This window comes from Eublepharis macularius, chromosome 7, assembly GCF_028583425.1.
Source record: "Eublepharis macularius isolate TG4126 chromosome 7, MPM_Emac_v1.0, whole genome shotgun sequence".
Taxonomy (NCBI): Eukaryota; Metazoa; Chordata; class Lepidosauria; order Squamata; family Eublepharidae; genus Eublepharis; species Eublepharis macularius.
Genome location: NC_072796.1, coordinates 124,178,279 through 124,190,311, shown reverse-complemented (window position 1 = coordinate 124,190,311; position 12,033 = coordinate 124,178,279). Strand labels below are relative to the sequence as shown.

Sequence of the window (12,033 nt, the reverse complement as noted above, 5' to 3'; positions counted from 1 at the left end):
AGGATTTTACTGTTGGTTGTACGAAGGGCCATTCAGTCATACCTGCTTTGTCCTGTTTTTCTTTTAGTAAGAGGTATGGGGGGGGGGCACCCAGCAAAGTCAGTATCTCTAACATAAAATATTTGTACAGTGAAGGTTCTCTCATCAGATCTTTTAAAAAATGGATACACAAAAGCCCCTGCTAGGATTCACAACTTGTTAGTCTTCAGGGTACCACAAGATTCCTGCCTACTTTTGGCTGGTGGCACCTTGAGAAGTAAAATGTTTTTATTCCTCATAAGCCTGCATAGCGAGGATCCACTCCTGACCTCTGAGCAGCTTGGTTCAAGAAGGTAAAGAGCCCAGTAGCACCTTTAAGACTAACCAACTCTATTGTAGCATAAGCTTTCGAGAGCCACAGCGCTCTTCGTGAGATGCTTCAGGAATCCACGAAAGCCTCTGCTGGAATAAACATTTTCGCTCGCTCTGAAATTGCCACGATTCGCGTCTGGGTTTTTTTTTTTTTGCTGCAACAGATTAAAACGGACACCCACCCACCCCCGTAGCCAACCATCCAGCCCCCCTCAGCCGCGGCCATCTCCCACCCACGGTCCGTCTTCCGCCTTGAGGCCGTACCTGAGAGGCCTTCGGGCCCGCCCTCGCCTCGCCAGCTCATGAAGAGAAGGTAGCGGTCCATGGCCCGGCTCGAAGCCCCTCAGGAGGCGCCGCCGCCTGCCGCCGCCCTTCGAATCCCCCGCGCGGCTCCGCCAGGCTCCTCCTTCGGCTGAGGCGTCCCTTCCGCTTCCTGAGGCCGAGGCCGCCCTCCTCTTCCCGCTTCTCGCCGGGCGGCGCTTCCCTCAGAAGCGCGGCCTAGTTTTTTTCCTCAGGCCATGTCGAGCTACAGCAAGGCCGCGCAGGTAAGAGAGCGCCTTTCCCCCCGTTCCTGCGCTATCCGTTCCTCAGAAATCCGCCTCACAAATTACAACTCTTCTTCGGGTTGCGGTCATGTCATGTTTACTCGAGAGTAGGACACTCTGTTGCTTAATATTGCCATGTCTCTCCCCCCACCCCACCCCGCCATTCCCACCGGGCCAAGTCTTAGCTCTGTTTCCCGAGTCAGGGCTCAACATCGCATTCTAACATATTGAAATATTTTATTATTTTTACATAACGTTTTACTAATACGTTAAATATATATATTTTAATGCATTGTTAAAATACATTATCGCATTTTAAGATAAAGGCTCGGGGATTTCCACGCCTCCCTGTATGTGAAAAAGGAAGCTCCGACTCTGGAAAACTTATACCCTGAAAACTTTGTGGGTCTCTAAGGTGCCACTGGACTCAAACCCTGCATTTTATTTCTATTTCCTTCCAAGGAACTCAGAGTGGCTTTGGTTTAGCTGTAATCCCATTCCCCAGGTCATCTTGATCATCTTGCAAAAAATGGAAGGGCAAATCTTGCATGTTTCCTTAAAAACTTCTTGTGGGGAAGTTAAAAGCCCACACTGTGCAATAGAAGGGGATGAAATTCTTTTCAGATTTCCTCCTGTAGTTATGCATGCTTACTCGAGTGTAAGAAACCCAGTGGTGGTCAGTGGGGCCTACTGTCACGTACATGCACATGGGGGTTTGTAACCTTTGAGTAGGTTTCCCTTGGGCAGAACCTGTTGCTGTGTCATTTCTGTGTGGATAGGTACTAAATACTGTCTGATCTTGTTGTGCATTTACACTGTATTTATTATTTATTTTATTTATTGTATTTATAGCCCAACTTTCTCCCCAGTGGAGATAATGAAGTGTCTTACATAAATCTCTAATCCTCCATTTATCCTCACAACAACCCTGTGAGGTAGGCTACACTGAGCGTGTGTGACTGGCCCAAGGTCACCCAGTGAGCTTCCATGCAGAGTGGATATTCGAACCTAGTTCTTCCGGATCCTAGTATGATGCGCTAACACTGCACCACACTGGCTCTCAGTTCCACTTACACACCTTCTCTCTCCCCATATCCTCCTCTTACAGAAAAGTTAGGATTCTTTTTCCAGGGGGAGGCGGGCTGACTAGATGTACAAATCCCAGATATTTGTTGCAGTCCAAATATCAAAGTCTTGTAAACTCCTTAATTCCAGACAGACAGCTTTGTTAGCAGTAAAGCCAGCCTGATGTAATCGTTAGCACGACAGACTGGGCTCTTGCAGATCCTGGTTCAAATCCCCCTTCTGGAACTCCCATGGAAACATAGTATGGTTGCCAATCTCCAGGTGATACCTGGAAATGTCTTGGTATCACAACTTATCCCCAGATGACAGTTCCCCTAGAGAAAATTGCTTCGAAGGGTGAACTCTATGGTGCTATACCCTCCCTAAACCCCACACCCCAGATTTCCAGGAATTTCCCAACCTGGAGCTGGTAACCCTAAAATATAGGTTAGTTCCCAGTTCTGGCTGGTGCCTTGATGGTATTGTTGCTTTTCTCCTCCTCCTCATTATTATTATTATTATTTCAGTTTATAAACCGCCCATCCTCAGGGGCTCTGGGCGGCGAACAACAGTTAAAATCGATAATAACAAAATAATAATTCTAAAATCAACATACAATAAGCAATAATAAAATAAATTAACCAAGTACATTAAAATGCAATAGTAGGAGGCCAACCCTCCCCCACCCCAAAGGTGGGAGGCCAACATGGCACCGCCCCCTTCAACCACAGAACTCCTGGCGGAACACCTCTGTCATACAGGCCCGGCGGAACAATAATATGTCCCGCTGGGCCCAGGTCTCCATTGACAGAGCGTTCCACCAGGCTGGGGTCAGGCTCATCTACTTCTATGCAGTCAGAGAACCTGCAGTCATAAAGGCATAGGCACCTGTATTGTGCCTCAGTGCAGCAGCTCAGTTTTACAGCTTGTGATTTAGATCTTGTGAGCAAAGTTATTTTTTTAAAAAGCATTTTAATTTGTAATCTGTAATTCATAATTTTCAAAGCAACAAATGTGATATAATGGGGATAGACCGTTTGCTTAAAGTATATCTATTTCAGTGTATTAATTACACTTCTATTCTTCCTCTTCAGCAATGGGCCACATTTGCTCGAGCCTGGTATCTTTTGGATGCGAGGATGCAGCCGCCAGGAAAAATCGCAGAAATCAGCAGCATCAGACTTCAGGGGAAGCATAAACCTGTGTACCATGCACTAAGTAAGTGCTGTTCTTGGTTGAAACGTGTTAGCTGCGGGCAGTGATTCCACTGTTCCTAATAAGTGCGGGGGGATTTGTGTGACCTATTTTTATTTTTTTTACTGGAATCCCCACAGTCCATTGATGTTTGTTACATTTAGAAAGCAAGTGTGCCTACTTGCAGTCTTAAAAAGTACCTAACTGTATCAGATCATGGGCTATTTAATTATTTTATTACATTTATAGCCTGAAATGATCAATCCAAAATTACTGTATTACATGAACAGCTGTTTCCTGTCCAGGGTGATTCCACTGTTCATGTAATACAGTAATGTTGGATTGAACATTGGAATATTGTTAAAAACAGCCACGCTTTTGAGGAAGAGATCCGAACTGAGCATGGAGCTAGCATCTCATTGAGCACATGAAGCTGGGCAGCTGATTTCGTGTTGTACTGGTTTATGTACATAAGAATATGATGAGGCAAGCTGCAATCTTTACTGTTTATTACACTTTAGCACTTCATAATATTTAACTGGTTTCACTTAACACACTTTATGAAATGGTAATAGATTTAATATTTGGCATAAAAGAGTAGTATATTATTCTACTGATAGTATATGTCACAGGCGAGCCTCTGGCTCTACGTGTTTTTTTCTTGCAGTAGGGTGGTAGCAATAGGAGAGAGGCCTTGATTGTAGAGGCATGAGAGACAAAAGGCAGTTCGAGGTGGGGAATCATTTTAAGAACATTTAAAATTTACAGCGCAATCCTAAAAACAGTCTAAGCCCATTGAAATCTATCAGCTTAGACTGGTTTAACTCTTTCTAGGATTGCATTGTCAGTGTCCTTTGGTTAGTTAGCTTTTATTTCCTGCCTTATCACCAGTCTTTTCCTACAGAAAGGAAATGCATGTCGTCGACTTGCACTGAATCAGACAGACCATTGGCCCATTTAGCCTTGTACAATATACTTTTGATGGAAAAAAGCTTTCTAAGGTATCAGGCAAAAGTCGCGCCTAACCTTTCTAGCTCATAGCCTTTTAGAAAACATTTTTAAAAACATTTTTAAACAGCAGGTGCCAGGATCTTGGATCTTATGCATCCAAAACGTGCTCTCCAACCGGGCTGCAACTCCTCTACATTTAGGGCCCTTGATATCTGGTTTGTGGTATAGTATTTTGCATAAATCATTGCATGCTGAGAACCATTAATAATTTTGTCCTATATAAGAGTTATTGGGTTAGAACTTATTGACCAAGACCCTCTTTTTTAAAATTAGGTGACCTTGGAGATCATGTTGTCATAATAAATACAAGGCATATTGCTTTTTCTGGCAATAAATGGGAACAAAAGGTCTACTCGTCACATACTGGGTAAGCATTTTACACTATTAATGATAGAAATATTGAACAAATTGATAATTTTGCTGAGAGATTACCGTACTGTAAACAGCTCACTAAGGTTTGCAGATCTGTCAAATGAATGACCAGATACTGTCAATTGATTGCCTTTTATTTGTCTGTGATCAAATATTTCTGAAAGCCAACATTTCCACTGTGCTTTCTTTTATTATTTATTTATAGGGTAATTTGTCACCAAGGACAAGAATGAGCAGTTGAGGACAAATCTAGCAAGGTAGTGAAGTGTCTACTCATCACTTGCTATCAGTGATGTGGGGTTTTAGGGAAAATTTGAATAGGAAATTTTTCTAATTCAAATGTAAATAAATAACTTCAGCAACTGGGATTTGCCCATGCTTCATATTTATTTATTTAAAATAATTCTATGCCAAAGTCCTCAAGGTAGCCTACAAAAACGTATTAAAAAACCATTATAAACAACCCTTTGTACATAAGCAGACCATAAAAGCTGATAAGATAAAATCCCTAATTAAATGTGTTTTAGCCTGAGGGCTAAAAGAAAGTTAAGTAGGTACCAGATGACCCTGAAGCAGGAGAGCGTTCTAAATGTGTGGTACCGCTACTGGAAATGCAGTGTCTCTAGCTTTCAGGTATGTCGCCTCTGAAAGTGGGGGGCACAGAGCAGAGTTTAGGAGACAGGTCTTAACTGGTGGTCTGGATATTGTGAGAGGAGGCGGTCCTTCAGGTACCCTGGCCCCAAACTGTTCAGTGCCTTAAATGTAAGAACTAGCACTTTAAATTGTGTCCGCAAGCAGAAAGGTAACTGGTGCAGATCTTTCAGCACATGTGTAATACAGTCCCTATAACCAATCTGACAATAGCTTGGCTGCCATATTTCGGGCCATTTGAAGTTTCTGAACCATTTTCAAAGGCAACCCCATGCAGAACGAATTACAGTAATCCATCTGAGATGTGATCAGAGCATGGAACACTGTGGGCAGATCACATTTTCAAGGTATAGCCATAGCTGGCAAACCAGCCAGAGCTGATAAAAGGCACCATGTGCTATGGAAGGGATCTGAGCCTCCAACCACAGGGCAGGATCCAGTAGTGCCCCCAAGCTACAAAACTTCTTCAGGGGAGTGCAATCCTCTGCAGGACAGACTGGATCTGCAGTCCCTGAACAGCTTCTCCATTGACCAACAGCAGCTCAGTCTTGACTAGATCGAGCTTCAGTTTGTTGTCTCTCATCCATCCAGTTACCTTTTCCAGGCACCTGTTCAGGTCTTCCACAGACCCACCTGGCTTAGCTGTTAAGGAAAAATAGAGCTGAGCCTCATCTGCATATTGATCGCACCTCACTCCAAATTCCTAGATAATCTCTCACAGTGGTTTCATGTAGATGTTAAATAGCATTGGGGAGAAGATGGAACTGTGCAGGATGTCATAGCATAAATACCACAGGGCTGAGCAGCAGTTCCCCAGCATGACCTTTTGGAATCGATTGGTCAAGTAAGAGCAGAACGCAGTGCCCCCTACTCCCAGCCCAGCTAGCCTCTCCTGAAGGATACCCTAGTTGATGGTATCAAAAGCTGCTGAGAGGTCCAGAAGAATCAACCAGGATGAACTCCCCCTTGTTAGTCTCATGGTGAAGGTCATTGCTCATAATAAGACCATTTCCATTCAAAAGTCATGCCTGAATCCAGATTGAAATGGGTGTAAATAATCATACACCACATATAAGTCATCTAACATGATTGATTTGCAGCACAGTAGCACTACAACTGTAGATGCAGGATATATTTACATATGCAGGGTAGAAAATTTTCCATAGAATGATTTGCAAGACATCAACCCTCATAGACAAAAAAATTGTTTACATGTAAGGGATGGAACATCTTCCACAGAAAAATACAGCATTGGAAAACATTCTGCCCCACATCACTTCCTAATATAACTTGCCAGCATCTCCAAACAAGAGCTAACCATCTTAAAAGTTGTCAGTAAATTTTTTGTTAACTAACATTTTTTAACTAAGCTGTTTTTATAGTGAGCAGAAGTATCAACCCTCTATGAATTATGTTATGTATTATTGGTCTATTTAAAATATGTTTTAGTCCTCCGTACAAGTATCTTTTTGTTGTTCTAATAACAGAGTGAAATCCTAAGCAGAGTTACTGCAGTCCAAACCCATTGAAATCAGTGGGCCTCAACTGGAGTAACTCTCCTTAGGATTTCACTGTTAGTGCTTTAAAAATATTGTCCAGTATTTGATTGCTTATATTGCTTACATGACCATTTTTCGAACCTGTGAGATGCCCAGCTCTGTAGCTTACAGTAATTTCTTTTAAAAAGTCGCAGTGCAGCCCTTCTAAATCCATTGAAGTCCATGGGTTTAGGAAGGCTGTAACTCTGTTTAGGAATGAACTCTTAGAAAAGGAAGATATATATTTGTAAAGAAGATACATGAATGTCAAAAATGTTAATGTTTACCCATTTATTCTTCCCCCTTCCTAAAATAAAGCATGTTTTAATGCAGGATTATCTCTTTGTTGGTGGTGCTAATGCCCAGTGGAAGCCATGCTTCTTCTATATCCTGTACTGTATGACACCATAATTCCATATAATGTGGAGATGAGCCAAACCAGCCAGGCTGGATCCGTACAGACCTAGCTGAACGCTACCTTCCCTCCACCTTCCAAGTCTCACACATTTATCTAGTGTGAGCCTATGTTCAATTTTCCTTATCTAATTTTTTTATTGCACAATTACTTGACATTTTTCTTATTGATGTTTTTAATTGCACCTCACTTAAAAGTACTGCTGTAATGCTTGCAAGTCTCCACTGACTAAGACCTGACGTAACTGAGAAGTGATGATCCTGTTTAGAAAAAAACAAAGCAATACATGATGACTTTGACTCTGGGATAAAGAAATTATTTATTGTAGGCTTGAAAAACAGAAAGGCTTTAAATATTCTCTTGTCATCAACATACCTTTGGTGGATGAAACAGAACAGAGATATAATAGAAGAAAGCTAATACAAAATATACTGCAAACTTTAAAAAAAGCTCAAAAATGTTTCCTTTTTCGTGCCCACCAGACAGCAACCCTGGTTTTGTATGGCACATGGGTCCCACTGGTCCTTTCTGGTCCCTCATTTTTTAAATGCATTCTTATATAACACCCTAAACTATGATTCTGCTATTCAAAGGGAAGATTGTGAAATGGCATTAATGGTACATGGATTACTTAATTTCTCTTCAGATGTTTATTGTGAAATTCAGTAACAGTGTCACTGGCATATCAGAAAAGCAAAGAGTGATTAATTTGTTTCACATGCTTTGGGATTTTCCATCTTTCATTTCTGAGCCACATCAAAACAGCCTAATAAGGGAAATGTGAAGAAAATTAAAAGACAAGGGACATGGAGCAAGGTTGGAAGAAAAGAGAAGGAATGGAGATAGAAGAGGGTCAAGGGAAGGAGGAATGGAGGAAGAATGAGAGGCTCTGGGCAAAGCTGGGTGTGAATAGGGAAGGAGAATTGGTGCACCCATAGTTGCCTGCCCACTCAGCTACCATATGCCTTTATGGCCACATACACCCATTCCTGCCCTATGGCTGGTATCTCACTGGTCTCAAAATATAAGTTGTGCTGTTGTCAAACCTGCTCTTCATATGAAGCACTTCAGCCACATAAAAGCTACATTAGGGGATATGCAAGCTTTATTTTTCATGACGCAGGCTCTTTCCTACTGCTCTGTTACAAAGACCTTTTAATTTTGCTTATTTATGTAATTTGCATTGTAGATACCCTGGTGGCTTCAAACAAGTAACAGCAGCTGAGCTTCATCAGAAGGCTCCAACAGCGGTAAGTGCTAATCCTCCCCTCCTCTCCTCTTCCTCCTGTGCCTTGAATTAGATTTGACAGACTTTCACCTGAGTTGTCCTGCCAGCATTTCCAATTGAGGATATTGAGAGTACCTAATCTCCTTTGTAATTCTTATTTGTCACTGTTGCAGGTGCTGTTATCTCTAAGTTACATAACTTTGGAGTTACTTTTGATTCCTTCACCTTTCCACATGATTACTTTTAGTAGTTCTCAGTTACTCTGCACTCAAATCTCTTCCCTAATCTACCACCTTGCAGTCCTTGTTACCCTTCTTCTGCACATACTGTTACCTCTCCATCTCCTTCCACTCCTGTCTTAGTGCTGTCTGCCATGCTCTTCCCTATGCTTGAATAATGCTTTCATCTTTGACAGGCTGCTTTCCCTTCCTTCAACGCCCCTTATGCAAAATCATTTCTGAACTGAGCTGTCTTTGCTTTATCTGTTCCCAGACTTGTTTATACTCCTCCTCCTCTACTTAGAAGTTCACAAGTTTTAGCCATTGTTTTAGCCACTGATCCTTCCTTGCTCTTATTTTGCATACACAAGGGATGGGATGAGTTAGCTTTGCACTGGGCTTTAAAGAAGCAGCAACAGGGACTTATGCTCCATTCTGCCTTCTCTGTAGCAGAGTTAGAGATCAACCGTTCCTATGTCAGAGAAGTTGGAAGGGGAGTTATATCTAGTTTGCACCTGGAATAGCCCCCATTCTCCTCCCCTTCTCCCTCCCATTCTCCTCCCCAGAATCTGTTTATGAAGAACTTCGAGAAAGGGATCTTTACGTTCTTGCTTGCTTCATCCAAACTATGCTTAGCTGGCTCCCTGAATGAGTAGGCACACAATCCTATCACGACAGAGGGCGCTGCATATATGCTGAATGCACCTTAGAGCTGCCTGATGCTTTGGACTCGAGTGGAGGCACTCTTGTGCTAAAGGACGAACATGTATCCTGTGAGAATAGATTTTGCTGATAAAGTTGCCTGGCGTCTAGTGTTCTGGTGGCTTTTAAAGTGAGCTACTAATAGTAGAGTTAAGTATGTTTGTGATTAAAGTCATGCAGTTACCATTTTATCATCACAGCCCAAACGATGCTTATCAGGAACAAGCGCAGCGCTAACAAAATTGCAAACTGATCCTTTTTGACTAAATTAGCCCCATGTGGCAAATCATTTTTTGTTTTATTTTATTCTGCTGCTGCCCTCGGTAACAGCTGAACACTGGAGGGCAGCATAACCTTAACATTGCAAAGAATTGCACACCAAATTACTTCCTTGCTAATATTCACTTGCCACTACCACCAATATTTACTCGGGGTTACTTACGGTGGCCAGATTTGTAATTTTTACTGTAAACAAAATAATGTAAATTAAATTTTGAAATGTGAAAATGTTTTGGACAGTGAATCTGCAAGAGGTAGAACGATTTTGTGCATATGTTCGCACATTTCTAGTTTGTGTTATGTACTTCTATGGTGTTTGGAGGACAAATAGAAGGCAGTCAGCCAAAGGCTGAAATCCTATGTGCACTTCCTTGGGAGTAAGCCCTATTTAACATTGTGAGACTTACTTCAAAGTAAACATGCATAGAATTTCCCTGTAGAACAGTTGCGTGTGGCATCATGTATTGTATCATAAAAGGTAAAGATAGTCCCCTGTGCAAGCACTGAGTTGTTACTGACCAATGGGGGTGGGGGGACGTTGCATCATGATGTTTTCTTGACAGGCTTTTTGTTCTGGGGTGGTTTGCCATTGCCTTCCCCAGTTATCTACACTTTACCCCCAGGAAACTGGGTATTCATTTTACTGACCTCGGAAGGATGGAAGGCTGAGTCAACTTTGAGCCAGCTACCTGAACCCAGCTTCCTCCAGGTTCAAACTCAGGTCGTGGACAGAGCTTGGGCTGTAGTACTGCAGCTTACCACTGTGAACTATGGGGCTCTTATTGGATCATATTTTATGAAAATTAAAACTTTGAGGATTCAGTTGTGTCACCCTACAAATATAATGGTTCATAAATCCTTAAGAACATACAAAAATGCATGTGGCTAGAAGATGCTAAGTAACACAGTGTAAACGAGCATATATTACCAAACACGTTATATAAACTGAAAATGGGACAGCAGTATTTTAAAAAATATATGAATTGTTGAGATATGCTAGGTAAGAATAAGGAATAGAGGTCTTGTTGGAAGTGTGAGAGAAGGGGAAAAGGAGATGGGCTACAGCTGAGAAACATATTTCCTTTAACTTGAGATTACCTGCCTTTTTCAAATGGCCATCCAGTATCTGTGTGTGCATGCTGAATTTATTTATTTATTTGCTACATTTATACACTGCCTTTCTTCATAATGGGGATCTCGAGTGGCTTGCATTGGTCTCTTCCCTTTTATCCTCACAACAACCCCATGAGGCAGGTTAGGCTGAGAGTGCACCCAAGGCACCAAGCTTCCCTGGCAGAGTGAGGATTTGAACCTGGGTCTCCCAGATGGTAGTCGGACACTTCAACCATTACACCACACTGGCTCTCAATTGTGACATTTGTAGCTAGCAGACCAATTCCACCCCCACCCCCACTAGTACTCTGTTTCAAAAGACTTCGTAGGAAACAACCTATAACTTGATAAGGTCAGTTATCCAGCAGTTGGGGAATCCTCTTGCCCTAAAATGCTAATCTTTAGGAGTGGGATTTAAGCACACCATTGCAGAGCAATCTCATATGATGTGACCAGAATGTAAGGATATAATATAGGTCCGTATAATGCAAGGATTGCAGCTATTGTAATTGGGTATGTTGTCCGCAAAACTTTGCATTGCAAATTTTGTTAAGTGTTAAAGACTTAGTATGTATGCAAATCTGGGGGTGGATGACTAGTTGATTCCTCATTTGTTTTGTGAACACACTGCCCCACAATTCACTTGTCAGGCTTCTTTAAGCATCATTTGCGGCTGTGTTGAGAGAGGCATTGTGCGGAAAGGCAGTATAAGATGAAGCTTTCATTCTGTGATATTATAACTGCAGTCTGTGCTTGAATAACACAGCTTTGCAATTCTGCTTTGCAACCGTGCCCTAGAAACAGCATCGTTTTGTGGAAGAAATCCAGGAACGGGGCACTTGGAACTAAGATCCATCAGACTTAGCGTGCAAGTAAATTTAGTTTACATAATAGTTTTTACAAGTGGAAAGCTAGGCTAATCGTCCTTTAATTTCCCCCACCCTTTCCTTTCTAACTTTATATATTTAAGTAGAAACTTTACACAGATGCTTCATTATAGTCTTCACAGTAAAGAGGGTTGTTGTTGTTTTTTACAATCCTGGATGAAAATACAAATAATCTCTCCTCCTGCATTCTTGCCTAAGGCTAGTTGTCTGCCTAAGCCCACATTTGTTTCCTTATTCTTCCAGCTGTCTCCCAACTCTCATCCTTTTATACTCTTGAACAGTACATACCAGAGGTAACATACACAGCTAATCGGTGGGAATTTGTCCTTTTGATCAACGTGGAGCTTGCACAGCTTTAAAAATCAATAGGGGCGCTTGTCTAGTGATGACAAAATGAATCAAAGCAGTAGTTACCTAAATATGGCAGATGCATTTAAACAGTCATGAAATCAGGTTGATTCATG

At 41.8% G+C, this 12,033-nt stretch overlaps 2 protein-coding genes across 2 annotated transcripts in view; one reads left to right on the top strand and one right to left on the bottom strand.

Moving 5' to 3' along the window:
* MTBP (MDM2 binding protein) overlaps window positions 1-676 on the bottom strand; it is a 31,395-nt gene extending 30,719 nt beyond the window's left edge. The window contains exon 1 of the mRNA XM_054985725.1: window positions 616-676. Coding sequence (XP_054841700.1) covers window positions 616-676 — 61 coding nt within the window. The remainder of the gene's footprint in view (window positions 1-615) is intronic.
* Window positions 677-795: 119 nt separating this feature from the next.
* The window catches only part of MRPL13 (mitochondrial ribosomal protein L13), a 38,088-nt gene continuing 26,850 nt past the window's right edge, over window positions 796-12,033 (top strand). The window contains exons 1-4 of the mRNA XM_054985041.1: window positions 796-896; window positions 3,056-3,179; window positions 4,440-4,533; window positions 8,332-8,392. Of these exons, the coding sequence (XP_054841016.1) occupies window positions 870-896; window positions 3,056-3,179; window positions 4,440-4,533; window positions 8,332-8,392 (306 nt within the window). The 5' untranslated portion in view covers window positions 796-869. The remainder of the gene's footprint in view (window positions 897-3,055; window positions 3,180-4,439; window positions 4,534-8,331; window positions 8,393-12,033) is intronic.